This window comes from Panthera onca, chromosome B1, assembly GCF_046562875.1.
Source record: "Panthera onca isolate mPanOnc1 chromosome B1, mPanOnc1 haplotype 2, whole genome shotgun sequence".
Lineage (NCBI taxonomy): Eukaryota > Metazoa > Chordata > Mammalia > Carnivora > Felidae > Panthera > Panthera onca.
Genome location: NC_138342.1, coordinates 35107159 through 35122931, shown reverse-complemented (window position 1 = coordinate 35122931; position 15773 = coordinate 35107159). Strand labels below are relative to the sequence as shown.

The 15773-nt window shown below is 37.0% G+C and overlaps 1 protein-coding gene across 3 annotated transcripts in view; it reads right to left on the bottom strand.

The window, feature by feature from the left end:
* Positions 1-645: 645 nt before the first annotated feature.
* TMEM33 (transmembrane protein 33) overlaps positions 646-15773 on the bottom strand; it is a 33688-nt gene continuing 18560 nt past the window's right edge. For 2 of the 3 annotated variants that reach the window (XM_060655151.3, XM_060655152.3), the window contains exon 8: positions 646-15176. In XM_060655151.3, coding sequence (XP_060511134.1) covers positions 15047-15176 — 130 coding nt within the window. In that variant the 3' untranslated portion in view covers positions 646-15046. The remainder of the gene's footprint in view (positions 15177-15773) is intronic. The other variant, XM_060655153.3, reaches the window with a different exon arrangement.

The window sequence follows — 15773 nt, the reverse complement described above, 5'->3', positions numbered from 1 at the left end:
TAAATTTGAAAACAGATCGTTTAGCAGTTGCTGTTAGAAACCAATTCCAGCCACCCCAAAGCCATTGGCTGAGTACCCCCACCCCCAGGATTCCTCATGCCCACTGGCCTGCTCTGCCCACAGGACCCTGGGCTGGCTGTGGAGGGGCTGCCAACAGTGGCCCTGACCTTCCTTGCTAGAGCACACCTCTTTGCGGGGTTGCTCCTTCCAAGCATATGCGTGTGTTTGTATGGAACAGTTACTTGCCATGTTGGGGCAGTTTTAGGAATTGCTTCTAATTAAAAGAAAAAAAAAAAAAGAAAAAAAAATTCTAGATTAAAAATAAAGTTTCTATCTAAATTCAGTTCTCTTGACATGGAATTTTTTTTATTAAATTCTTTTGCAATTTTTTTAAGGTTTTTTTTTTTTGTTTGTTTGTTTTTTTTAAATTTTTTTTTTTCAACGTTTTTTATTTATTTTTGGGACAGAGAGAGACAGAGCATGAACGGGGGAGGGGCAGAGAGAGAGGGAGACACAGAATGAGAAACAGGCTCCAGGCTCCGAGCCATCAGCCCAGAGCCCGACGCGGGGCTCGAACTCACAGACCGCGAGATCGTGACCTGGCTGAAGTCGGACGCTTAACCGACTGCGCCACCCAGGCGCCCCTGTTTGTTTGTTTTTAAGTAATCTCTACACCCACTGTGAGGCTCAAACCCATGACCCCAAGATCAAGAGTCATAAACTCTCTTCAGACAGCCAGGTGCCCCTGGAACTTTTTAATGGTTGGTAGAGTTCAGTACCAGTAAAGGACATTTATTGTGCTTTCTGTCTACCCAGCATATCTTTGATGTAATTCCAGTATCTGGGGGAATTTCCGACCTTGTGGGTCCACCTCCCCAGGATAGAAAGCTGGAACTTGCTTTTCCAGGCCCCCTTGCAGCTAGGGCCCACAGATGTGACAGAGACATCCATTTGAAAAAAGTGATGGGAAAAGCAAGGCATCTCATGGAATACATTTTGTGCAAGGGAAGAGGTGTGAGGCCAAGATATATGCAGCTTTCACAGGTAGTGGGGACAGAAGTTCTGGCGCGTAACCCCACAATAGTGATGACTGTCTCCGATGGAAACTATATCATTCCTGGTTCTATAGCTTCCAAGCTTGATTCTCTACTTCCAGATTTTTTCCTTTGAAAAAGGATCCTTTTCTGTTCAACTAGGGTGGATTTTGTTTCAAACATTCACCGTGTATTTATTGAGTGCAATCTATGTTCTAGGAACTGGCTTTTAGCAATGCAATAAAACAGGAACAGATTCTTATCCTAATAAAACTCACACTCTGGTAGGGGAGACAGATGATAAAATAAATATATGATAATGCTATATACCATATGATAAGCATCACAAGACAAGAAGTGCCATAGAGAAAAGGAAAGCAGGTAAGGAGGAGAAATGCCAGGGGTGAGGTGTAGCACATTTAAATAGGGCAGTCAGGAAAGCTCTGACCAAGATGACATTTGAATAAAGATCTGAAGGATGTAAAGGAAGGAATCAAATGGGTATCTAGGTCCGCATTCTAAGTAGAAGGGACACAAAGAGTACTTGTGCCCGTGAGCAGGAGTGTACTTGGCACGTTCCAGGAAGAGCAAGGAAACCAGTGTGGCTGGAACACTGAACACGGGGAAAAGTAGTAGCAGCTGAGGACCAAGAGGAGAGTGATCCAATAGGTGCTGGCAGGTTACTGCAGGGGCTTTTGAGAGTGGGAACATTGAAGGTTTTCAGCAGAGGAGACACGTAAGATTGTTTGCTGCAATGAAAACAGACATATGAGAAGGAAACAGTTAAAAGCAGAAAACAAGAGAAAAATGAGGAACCTACTGTCACAAGCGAGGTGACAGATGAAGATGGTTTGGTCCATGGTGGTAACGGAGGCGGGTGAAGAGAAACAGTCCGATTCTGGATATATTTTGAAGGTATAACTGACACCATTTATTGACAGGTTGGTTTGCGGAAATTCTGATGACTTAATGCTTCTGACATATAGAATTAGCATATGTAACATAATGTGTTTTCTAAGAATCAAAAGGCAGAAATATATGTATTCTCAACAGTGGTGGTAGTAGAAACCCTCTTGCATTAATACAGAGCTTTAGCATTAACACTATCTGACAGATGTAATGATGTATGTCATCATTACTGTGTTGAAGTCATTTAAACCATGTTTTCAGTGGGGGCGCCTGGCTGACTCAGTCGGGTAGAGAAAGCGATTCTTGATCTCAGGGTTGCAAGTTCGAGGCCCACGTTGGGTGTAGAGATTACTTAAAAACCTTAAAAAAATTTTTTTTCAGTACTTACTATGTGTAGGACATGGTAATTTGATAACATCACCAAAAATTCACATAGCACTAGAGTTTACAAAGCACTCTAACCACCATTATTTAAACTCACAACCACTTCAAGAGAACGGTAATTCCCTGTTTTACAGATATGGAAACTGAAATCTAGAAACATAAGTGACTTGCCTCGGGTCAGCTCCTGGAGAGCCAGCCTTGAACATGGCCCCAGATCCTTTAACTCACAGATGAAAGTGCTGTACCACAGCTACACTACAAGGTGGCATTCTACCATCTCCCAGGTTTCACTTTTATTTCTTAGTCGTGAAATATTATCTACATCTGTATCTTAAACGCTAAGTCCATATGCTGTGGACAGAATTGTTTCCCCCGCCCCCTCACTCCACAAATTCTTATGTTGCAGTCCTAACCCCCAATGTGACTGTATTAGGAGGTAATTAAGGTTAAATCATAAAGGCAAGCCCTAAGCCCATAGGACCGGTGGGCTTATAAGAGGAAGACAAAGATATTTCATTTTCTACACGTACACACACCTGAACATACAGTGAGATGGTGGCTATCTACAAGCCAAGAGAAAAGGCCTCAGAATGAAATCTACCTTGCTGGCACCTTGACCTTGGCCTTCCCAGCCTGAGAAATCTGAGAAATTGTGTTGTTTAAGCCATCCAGTCAATGGTATTTTGTTTTGGCAGCCTGAGTAGATTAATACACCCTATTATGGAAAAGAAGGGTGGTTTAATCTAGAACAGTCTTAATGTTGGCCAATTTAACATACACACAAAACCCCAAAGAATGTTCAATCCCAACTTCACTTTCAGGCCATGTAATCTAAACCACACAAAGTCCACAAGCCAGCAGAGATTAGTCGTTTTATACCCTATTCAGGCCCCTCAACTCCGTTCACAGCCATGGAGTCATACTCCTAGACTCTGGGGGAGCAACATGTGCCAATGCCACGTTCACCAGTGAATCTCTTACAATCTCCTTCATACCTTCAATACCTGCATTGTCCAATCAAGTAGCCACTAGTCATATACAGAGAGTAAGTATTTGATATATGGCTACTCTGAATTGAGATGTGCTATAAGAATAAAAAATACACTGGATTTCAAAGACTTAATATGAAAAAAAGAATGTAAAATATATTAATAATTATTAACAGCTGAATATTATTTTGGATATAGGGGATTAAATAAAACATTACAAAAATTAATTTCACATTTCTTTTTACTGTTTTTAATGTGCTGCTAGATAATTTAAAATTACATACATGGCTTGCATTTGTACTTTGCATTGTCTTTCTATTGCTTCTCCATACAGTCCCTTAGTCCTTTTTATTTATTTATTTATTTTTTTAAAGAAGGCACCACACCCAGCATGGAGCCCAATACAGGGCTTGAACTCATTACCCTGAGATTAAGACTTGAGCTGAGATCAAGAGCCGCTTAACTGGATGGACCACCCAGGCGTCCCTCCTAGTTTTTTTGATATACTCACTCTTTCCTTAGAATCTCAGCTGGTTTTTCTCGGGTCTTGCCTCCAAAGGATGCTGTCTTTTTCTGCTCCAACTACTTCTATTATTGTTGTGGGCAGATTCCAGAACTTGAGTATGCATGAAGAAGGGGCAAGACCTTATGGGAGTTTAACTCCCAGATAAAATATTGAATGCAATTAGATCTTTCCTCAATACATTGTTACTTTTTCTCCTTCACTATGTTAGGTAACGTTATTTTTAAAACACCCTTCTAATAATGTAGCCTTAAAATACAACATTCTAGGGGCAACTGGGTGGATCAGTCAGTTAGGCGTCCAACTTTGGCTCAGGTCATGATCTCTCAGTTCATGAGTTCCAGCCCCGCATCGGGCTCTGTGCTGACAGCTCAGAGCCTGGAACCTGTGTCTCCTTCTCTCTGTGCCTCTCATGGGTCACACTGACTGTCTCTCAAAAACAAACATTTAAAAAATTAAAATAAACATTCTAGAAAATGGGAGGGAGTGGCAGAGAAGAAAACTCTGTCCCATCATACATAATGATTTTGATCCTGTATTACTACCTACTTTTCAAAAGAGAAAAGATGTGAAGCGTGGTTAAATACATTACCCAAGGTCACAGATCTGTATGAAGTAGTTACTACTGAAATCTGATTCTGTGCTCTGTCACAATTCATGTAACCTCTTGACAACTGAAAATTTTATAGAACCTGGGTGGGGGAGAAAATGGGAGGTGGCCACTGATACAAACATCAATGATTACTAAACACTACCTGGAAAGTAATAATAGCTATTTTCTGCTTGGGATATAGTTAAATGGGAATTATGTTAACTACTCAAGTTATTCAATAAAGCACTCCACAGAACTCTTCTAAATTCTAGATGATGATGATCACGATGGCAAAAATGTTTTAAGCCCTTGTGTGTGAAGCACTGTGCTAAACACTGCTGGAGCTCATTTTATCGTCTCACAATGCATGGGGTCTTAGTAACCCCATTAAAAAAAATTTTTTTTTAACGTTTACTTTTAAGAGAGAGAGAGAGTGTATGAGGGGAGAAGGGGCAGAGAGAGAGAGGGAAACACAGAATCAGAAGCAAGCTCCAGATTCTGAGCTGTCAGCACAGGGCCCAACGTGGGGCTCAAACCCATGGACTGTGAGATCAATACCTGAGCCAAAGTCAGACACTCAACCGACTGAGCCATCCAGGCGCCCCAGTAACCCCATTTTATAGGAGAAACCAATCACAGGGCTGAGAATTGACTGCAACCCGGTCTGTCAGGCTTCCAGAGGCCCAGAGCTTGGCCATGCTCTACTGCCTTTTCCAATGATTATGGTCTCATCTCCACAACTTTGAGGTGTCACCCTTGGGATAAATGAAGTCACTCCCAATTTCTGGCAGATTCCCTAAAGAAGAAAGAATTGTAATTCTGGGCCTCATTCTCCACATGTCACAGATAAACTTAGTTTTGAGCATTTCTTAGGCTATTTTTGCATCCTTCTCATGCATTCATTTGGGATAGTTTACAAGGAGCATGTTTTAGAGAGAACTTTTAATCATTTACTGATTTTGAAGATGTACTTGTGGAGAGAGCTCTCACAATTCCAGAAGCTGATTTGCTATGGTCATAGCATTTTTACTTTCTGTCCCTTGCATGAATCTTTATATCCCTGGAATTGTGAGAGTAAAAAAAAAAAAAAAAAAAAAAATCTAAATGTCAACATAAGACTTTGTATTTTAATGGGGTGGAGGATTCTCTTAACAAGTCCACTTTCTTTTTTGCCCAGAAAGGTGTTGACTTAAAAAAACAGGATAAGGCAAGATTTAACTGAACACTAACTGGAAGGAAGTTTTTTAAATTCCAAGAGTCCCAGAATCTCCTAAAGTAAAATGAGAAGCATATACAACGTAGCTATTTGCCCAAACTGCTACAGTGTACAAATATGCTCCCTTCAATCCTTAAAATAATTCTCTATTGGCCACATTCTACAAATGGGGAAATTGAGGACCCGGGAAACTAAGAATATCTCAAGACTGTAACTACCATTTGTGGACTTTCTGACCTTATGCCTGATGTATATATTTGCACATGCTTGATCATGCTTTACACTGTGCTGGTAAGTTGGTTGAATCCATCAACCAAAAAGAAAACTGGAGAGGTTTTGAAAAGAGCTAAGAGGATATGGCACAGCATTTATTTATTTTTCCCATGGCATCTCTTATCAGATCGTTATCACAGAGTCCACCTTGGATAGACAGCAGTCCCATTTCTAAGGCTCCTCACCTCTCCACCATCTCCTTCTCTCTAACCATCCCTTCTCCCCGATCTTTTCCTGTCCCCTGCATCCCATTAGTTTCCCATCCCCCCCCCCCTTTTTTTTAAATTTATTTGAGAGAAGGGAATAAGTTTAAAAGATGTAACAGTATACGTGGAAAGGCAAAATAGAGAACGCTATGAGAGAGAAGTGGGGGAGGGGTTATTTTTGGAGGTTGAGGTTTTGCAGGGTAAATGTAATGGAACAATGGAGCAAGTACTAAGGACACTACCAAAAGAAAGGTTCATGAGATGTCCCAAGGTACTTAGAGAAAAAGGGAAATAAAGACTAAGTTCAGAATAAAGGAAAATATAGAGGCATCTGTGGAATGATGGTTTATCCATATGCCTTCCAAAGGTGCTGGGGGATTTTCACGTAAGCTGAGCTCTAGGCCTCAGAGAGAAGTTCCTTCTCCTGGTTTGTCTTTCTGTACCTCAGACAAATGGGGAAAGGAACTAAGCCTTAGGCCACAGGGGCCTGAGGTTCTCCCCCTACTTGAAAGATGCCCAGTCTCCTTTCCCTTCCTATCTCTGGTCAAAATTGAAAATTGTTGGCAAGGGAGTATGAATAAGATTGAAGACTTGCATGGCTCAAACTTCAGTATTTTCTCTACCAAAAGGGATGTGGGTCAGGGACAAGGTCTATAACAAGGATGGAGCACAGGGAAAGAGATGGGAAAGGATCTCAGCAAAAGAAATGAGTTCTTGGCATTAATGTAATCTGGCCCTATTTCCCAAGGCAGGAAGTCAAAGAAGGTTTGGGACAGAGTCTTTCACTATTAAAGTATGTACTGGCCAGGAAGACCACAGGCTGAACTGGGCCCACAGTGTGAGACTGGGAGTGTTAAATTTTTTAAATTTGAACGCCTTGAGAGGCGTTCATGTGCCTTCCTGCTCAGTTTAGTCTTCCCATTGCTCCCAGCAGTCCTTCATCGACTTCATCTACTCTTGTCAGAACTCCTATGTATGTTGGCACGCGTCGCATTATCCTTTCAGTTTATTTTCTGTGGGTAATAGTAAACACTTCGATGAAAACCTGGGATCCTGAACATTTGTTTCTTTTTAAGAGCCTTGTTCAACATTCAGGAAAAAAAATCTTCAAAACATTCTATGTGACTTTGCACCATAATTTATAATCAGATTTACTAAGTGGTTAATTACAACCCAAACTTGCTTTTGTATTTTCAAAGGGCTTTTTGTAAATTCCACATAATGGTGAGTGATAACAGAATGTGACAATACAGGGGATGGGCTAAACAATCTTATCAATAAGATTATACAAAAAATGACAGTAAAATACTTAACCAGTGCTAAGTTCTACTGATGTCTGGGAGTGATGACATTTCAAGGAAAAAAACCAAAACGAGTATCTGGTGTAGATGGTCATGTCATGTAATGCTTTCTTTTTTCTTGGCATGGGAGGAGATCCATTTGTAAGAGCATCATTACTGATAAACAAAAAAAATGTTCATTCACTAGGAGTATATCTCCTGTTATCCTTGCTCAAAACTTTGAAGACATGTGACAAGTGTCTACAATGACCTTCTGAGGTGGGGCAAATAGCAAATGCATGGAAGTATCTCCTAAGAATTGAATGGTTTATTCCACAAACTTTGAAAAACAGAACTATATGAATACCCCAATTATAATGGTATCACAAAGAACAGCCACAGGCTGTGTTTCCTTAGACTATACACTTAGACTATAAAAATGTACATTCAGAGAGCGTGGTCTCAAATGAGGTTGTATTCTAATGATTTCCTTCACAAATTACCAGTGAGGAATAAACTACCAGTTTAGTTTCTCAGTCTTAAAACAGAGACAAACAGTAGTGTCTCTACTGTCTCATAAATACAGTGAAAAAATTCATTAGCTCACTTAGACATCTTGAAACAGTAATTATTAACCAATGATACTGGTCCACAAACTCTTTATAGGATTGAAAGGTTAAAATCATGAGTAAGAATCTCTTCATAACCTTAAATAGTGTTTAATGTAAAAACCAACTGGAAATAAAATCAGGAGTCAAGCTATGCCTCCCCCCACCATGATTTTTATTACATGCAAAATGAGAGCCATTACAGTTTTTCAGAAAATTTGCCACTAGGGGGCAGTTTGCGTGTAATCAAAATAAAATTCTAATGTTTTAAAATTTGAGAATCTGGTAACTCCCAGTATATAGATGACAGAATAAAAATGATTTTATTAACCTGCTTCAAAGTTACTTGAGCATTTTAATGTCAAAGGGTTAAAAAATACTGATGTTATTGAAAGTATATTAGTGCTATATAAATATATCTATATCTAAGTTTAGCCACAAAACCATTTTAGAGCAACCACAATGAACCTAAAAACCCAAATAGTAATAAGGCTTACAGATCCTTTGACTTTACAATATTAAAGGGCATAAACAAACAAACCCTCCGGTAGGTTCTAATTATTACAGTAAATGTTTAATTACTCCCCAAAAATATTTTATTCCCAGCAATATACCCATATAAAATTAAAATATTTTTCTAAAAGCTGTCCCCAATTTTTCTAAAAACTTTACTTTTTTAAAAAATAATCTCTGTACCCAATGTGGGGCTCAAACATGCAACCCCAAGATCAAGAGTCACACTCTCTACCAAATGAGCCAGCCAGGCACCCTGTTCCAATATTGATTAAGAAATGTTCTTTTGCTTTTTTAAATTGAGGACTGTCCTTGGGAAAGAGGAATATGAAATTCACATACGAAATATTAATTCAAAATAAGCCCAAAGTACTATAAGCCCCAAAAGGAAAGTTAGCTTTTTAGATAAGGGAATAAAAAAGAATAATTTCTACACACTTCAGAAGATGAACTATATGCTTTTGGATATTACTAAAGTGAACTGTAAAACATGAATCTGGTAGTTCACAGCATCAAGGACTATTTTTTCAGATCAGAGAAATCTGCATATACAACTGTATCTTCTATGAGTTAATGATGAAAAAATACATCTATTTTATTCCAGTTCACTGCAAGTTTCAATTCTTTGTCTTGAGGGTTTTTGGTTTGGTATTTAAATGAAATGGTCTATTACTCTTGAAACTCTTGGTTGTAATGGTTGTAGAGAACCAAATTTGAAGAATTCAACCAAAAAAATACCATAAACTACTGACTTGTACAGTGTTTTGCTTAGTACAAGTAGTTTAAATTGCCACAAAAAATACCTGCCAATTCTACACACCTTTAGAAGGAAAATACATTCTTCTATATTATCATGTGTTGATTTAGAACTTTGGCTATGTTGTATATTGTACATAATGTTAGGGTTATATAAATAATTTACCCACTAGGCTATAAATTTCACTACACAAAAAAGTACAGAAACAAGCAAACAGTTGAGAGATCCACTAAAATTTTTCTTTTTTTTTTCCAGTTTTACCTTAGACCACAAAATTACAGCATTTCTATTATTTGTGATGAGCTGAGGACAAAAGAAATGTTCAAATTCACCTTACTCTAACAATAAGGCAATGAAGCGCAATGGAAAGCTGAATTCTAACTGTAAATGTTTTTTTGCAACATAACATTTTCAAATCTGCTTAAATCCAGAGAGATTTTTATTACACAATTTGATTTTTTACATCAATAAAATCTTAGATATATAACAATACAGATGAAGGAACAAGAATTTAATTTGTATTGAAATAAATATTAGATATACAAAGCACATAGAGTGAAAAAGGGTCACAATAAATTAAAGTGGAGACATCGTTTTGCTCAATCACCAAAGAAAGCCCTTGACACTTCCAATTTCACACCATCAAATTTATCATTCTTGCTGATTTAAGCAGAACACAAAACAAATATGGATCCCAGGGCTTACTTTCACAGGTACCAGCATAGATAATTTACTACAGTGATCCAATTTGGAAATCAGTAGGGACCAGTAAATCGCTGCATAAAAGAAAGAGCGAATGAGGTCCTTTTTCCTTAGTGTCAGCAGGCTATGATTATTATGTTTATTAGATTTTCTTGAAAGGACTTCACATTTTCTCAAATATTCAGGAGAAATATATTTCCCCTCTGAGCCCTACATTAGCATTTATGTGCGCTGGTCTTGAATATAGGAGAATGATGAATTTTTCAATTTATTTTATAAATTTACACAGTCTGGATAGTATTGGCCTGAAGAGTAGAACTCCCCAACCTGTACAGTATCAGATATTAAAAATGGATTCAAGAGAAGTAACTAAGAAATGCTGACATACTATATATACAAATGTTTTAGTTCAATATATCCCATTATATGAAGCACCAGAACTACTGCATTTATAAATCAAGCAGTTCTTTATGACTCTTTCTAATCTTTGTGACCCTTTTACATTTGTTCCAATATAAACACATTACAAATGTTACCTGCCCAACACTTTGCCCATTTGGTCTCAACTTACAAACTTATATGTAAGCAAAAATTCCTGTCAAAAGCAATTGTTCTATTTTAAAGGTACAAAAGAAAATTTGGAATCCAACTGTCATGAACCAAGAAAAACAAAGAGTTAGTTTAAAAGGACTGAGCCTATCAAAAAGTTGGCTTTAAGAAGTCTATAAAGGAAAATGTGAACCAACTCTTGAGCCTTTTCTTCTCCTCTAACAGGAGTTAATTTTTAGATTCCAGCAGAAGTATCTTTCAATTTTCTTCTTATCACTTTTCTAAGAAACAATCTCCTTCAGATTTTAAAAATACTGCACTTTATCTCCTGTCACATCAGCTCAAACTCAATGCAGTCAGTTGTCCTATTTGCACTGCACCAGAGAAAGAGCACTCCAGAGCTGATCCCTCACACAGGAAAAACGGGGTTCCTTCTAAGAATCCACCTGAATACCACCTTAGAAGATACACATGTCCTAGAATAATTACTACCAAGAATCCTTCCAAACTTTTAGCAGCTCCTTTCTTATCCTTAATACCAGATCCAATAACAACTTTCCTCTCTGAATATTAGAAGAGGACTGCTCATTAAAACAAACCCTGGAAAGGACCTCCTGGATTTATAAACACATGCCTTTGGTATACTATCTACTGAACTACACTGTCATTTAGCCTGTGCAGATTTCTCCTAATCCTAGAGAAATTCCAATAAGGTTTACAGAGAAACCAGTTGTCTCTGCAACTCAATTTACAAATCTAGGTACCACTGTTGATACGATAACCCAAATTCTCAATATGCTTTTATATTACTGTGAAAACTCTAAATTTTAAGAAGCTGAACTGGATATACCTTGTATACCTACAAAATGACCACGGAAAAATTTTAAGTACCATTCTTCTACACACCTGACAATGAAGGTGAACGAACAAAAAGAACAATTTTATAACTGGTGTATTTAGGTTGATTTAGGCACTCTTTGTAAAGAAAAAAACAAAACAGAGCCCATGACCTGAATAAGGCCACTCCCAATTGTGGCCTATATTATCATTTAGCCAGAAAGCAAACATTAACAGGGTACTACTTCCAGCTTTTCAACATCTCAATTATTTTTTAAATGTACTCATATTTGGAAAATATTTGTTGAGTTCTGAGTAATTACGTATTAAAAAGGGCCATGGAATTCGGGTCCTTAGTTTTACAGGCCACTTAGTTTTACAGGCCACCAGGGGCTGTGAAACAACTGTGGGGGCGGGGCTACTTGAAGAAAGAGTGCCACCTACTGATCATATATATACATAACTGTCGGTGGTTACTTTCTCCTTTGAGGTTTTCATTACAGAATTAAGAATCAAAATTAGTCTAAATTTGGGTGGCTTTGAGGCTAGCAGATCCTAGGGGGATTTGGGTGGGCATGAGTGGGAGAAGTGTTTCAGAATCACTATATTAATCAAAATAAATTCCTCAGGATTAAATAGGAGTCTTTAACCACAATCCCTCAAAACTAATTTCATTCACTCTGATCTCAAACTTAAAAAAAAAACTAAGTCTCCCGGTCCCACTTACCTTAACCACATATACACTCATTTTCCTTTCCAAAATGATTAATATTCATATACTAAACATACAAGCCTACTCAGAATTTTTCATCGTGATTTTTAGAAAGAGTATTCAGATAGCTTTACAATTCAGAGTATAAAATAGACCTCCTAAGTCTTTCCTAACTTCTGGTATAGTATCAGCATGCCTTGATTTTCCCTGTAAGGGAAGTTTCTAAATATCTAAATTTAATTACTTCCTTCCTTCCAGGAGCATCTACTTTGGTGAATTGTATTGCAAGAAAATTTAAATACAAACTATGATTTAAGAAATTTCTCTTTGGACTGATTACGAAACAGAGTTTAAATTCATGAGGAATTAAATATACAAAAGGAACACAGAATTCTTGTTCTAACAAAAGTAGGTTTTGTGTTAGGTTTCCACCTGTCCAAGAGGGTTCAATTCAAAAAGTGCTAGAAGGACAACAGCACCACACCACTTCCTAAAGAATTAGATATTCTGGATGTTAATGCAACTTTTTCAAACCTGAAAGTAAAAATAGGTTCACCTATGCTACAGTTTCTCCTACTTCATTCATTCCATATACTGCTACTTTATTTCCTTAATTTTAATTTGATAGGTGTACATATTATGCTGTAATTTCAGATGCCAAATCAGTTGGTTCTACATATTCATATTGCAGAATTCCTAGCTACAAGCTCATGCAAACTAAACATCTAGTAATGCTCAAATTGTAAAATTTACTTTTTCATGAGTTTTTTATTTAAAAATCAAGCCTTCCTTTAAAGAACAGTCCAATAGGAGCATATCAGAAATAGAATCCTGTTATGTGATTAAAAGGCTCACCTTTTAAAGCACAGAATATTCTAAATTATAAGTTTTACTGTTAAAATTCTTTTTGTTAAGACCAACATGAAATCATTTCCTTTAGAGAAATCTTTTTCACCAACAGTAATTTCCAAACTGAAGAGCAAAAACTCAAAGGCATACTTATTGGTCATTAAAAGTAAAAGACAATCAGAGTAAAAACAGCTCATTAAAAGAAAATTAATAAATGGAAAAAATAGTGAAATCTGATGAGTTCTATACTTTAATGGTATTGCTCCAAGGCTAATTTCTTAGTTCTGATAAATGTTGTAAGATTTAGGATAAGGGGAAGCTGAGTGAAAGGTAGACAAGAACTCTCTGTACTATTTTTTTAACTCTTCTATAAATCTAAAATTATCTCCAGATTAAAAAAAAATTGTAGACAAAAAACCAGTAACTTAAAAATAAATATACCTTCAGCTGCCAAAATTTCTTGATATAATTCAAGACTTAATTCTTAAAGACATCATTAGAAATCATAATATACTGTTTACTTAACATTATAGCCACTTTATTGCTCTAGAAAATTAGTTCTTAAAACCATCAGATTATATATATATAATGATAATGAGGCTAGCCACACACCCACCCACCCATCCACTCAATCAACTGTATTTCATGAGGTTGCTTTTCTAACTTAGTAGATAAATATTACAAAAATACAAAAAAAGTTGGCTACAGTTGAGCTATCAAGTAGATCTCATATTTCCAGAGATAGGAAAGCTGAAAAACTGAAAACTGTTACTGACAAGTTACTAATGAATTTATCTGAGAAATCCAATTACGTGCAGACAGAAGAAAACTGGTTACAAAAACCATTACATTACTGTGTACTAAAATTTTTGCAGTGTTTTAAACATTCCCAATCATGCAACAGTAATAAAGATCAGAATGAATTTTATAAAGAAGTTGACGGCAGCTCAACAAACAGGATTTAACATATTATACTCCCAATTTTACCTATGCGTTATGAAATTAAAATACACACTATTCCCTCCCCCCCCCCCCCAAGTCCTCTCCAGCCCCATCCCCAACCAATTATCTTACCTATAAACCTCTCCATCTAACCTTTTAAATCAGATTTCATGGGTAAGTATGTAGTCTACAGGATAATCTTCATTATTATTTCAGAACAGACACCAGGCACAGGCATATGTTCAATCTCCAGTTACATTCCTTTCAAAACACATCTGAACTGCTGCCACTGCCTGTTAAATTCAAGCCTAAGAAACCGAGAGAACTGGCAGTCAAGAGTCTCATCTAGGTAATTCTAGAAACTATATCGATGCTAATATTCTACATGTCCACATTTGTAAAAGTGTTTCCTATTTGAGAAAGGTGACTTTACGGATCTCTGCAAGGAAAGCTGTGGAACTACTGCTTTCCAATGTAAAACAGTTGTGACCCCAGATATTTACCCCAGTTGGCTAATAAGCTTAACAGTTCAGCCTTTCTAAAAAATATTCAAAGCCACATTAAGTAATTATGGAAATAAAATTCTGGAAGGTCAGAGCATAAGATGCATGCAGAATTTCTCTCATAATGGTACATCCAAAATAAACCCTAACAAAGCAGCACAAAATCAATTAGTAACAATTTGAAATTAAATACAGTGGTAAATGCTTCTTTTAAAATCATCAACCAAAATTACTGAATGGCAAAAGAATACTGTCTCAAAATATAATGAATTCATGTATGTTAATATTACCATGATGAAATCATGCCAGATATAAATTCAGGGTACCCATTAGGTTGAAAGAAATTTTAAAGCTACTTTTACAAGAGAAATAAATGTACTTCATGATAAAGGCACAGCAGCATTTAAAAAAATTTTTGATACATTTATCACACGATAGAAACTTCCTTAATCATTAACACAGAAGAGTAAAATTTTCTCAGGGAATTTTTTTCAAAGGCTTGATTTAACATGCCAGAAAAATGATTACTTTTCCATTGATATGCATTTATGTAAATTATGTAAATTGGACTGAGGTCAGTTTTACACCTGGAATTAACAACCCCTAGCAGAAGTACCAACTGCTAATAATGCTTATTTATATTATATATAACTTAGCTGGATGTTAGACTACGCAACTGTTGGTGCCAGTCTGCTTATAAAAGCAATACTCTGGAGACAAAGTCTTCTCACAAACAGTGGGCAAGCAGGTTTCATTATCACATGTTCAACAACAATCCTCAGTTCATTGAACAAGGTCCTGCAAGATAAAATAGTTTTCTTTCAGAAACCAAAGGAAAAAGAATACAAAGCAAATGCTGATGAAGGCATTTCCCACAGCCATTAAAGAATCTGAGGTAGGGGCACCTGGGTGGCTCAGGCTCAGGTCATGATCTCGTGGTGGTCTGTGAGTTCCAGCCCCGCCTCAGGCTCTGTGCTGACAGCTCGGAGCCTGGAGCCTGCTTTAGATTCTGTGTCTCCCTCTCTGACCCTCCCCCATTCGTGCTCTGTCTCTGTCTCAAAAATAAATAAAACATTAAAAAAAAAAAAAATCTGAGGTAAAAGAATTAACTACAATGTGTAGGAAATACACAAAATAAAATTCTGAAAATCAACATTTGTGTCTTGTTTGTGTGTATGGGGGAGGGGGGTTGAGGGAGTTCATTTAACAAAAGCACCTAATAAATGGTTATCTCTGAGGGCTGGGATTAGGAGTGATTTATATCTTCTTAATAGTAGAGTCACATCATCTTCATATTACCTTAGGTAAACTCAACTAGTTCTAAAAAAAGAGAGCAAGGAAGTGAAAATTATATACCATGGGCAATCCCACCTACCATTTTCCTTAAACTACTGC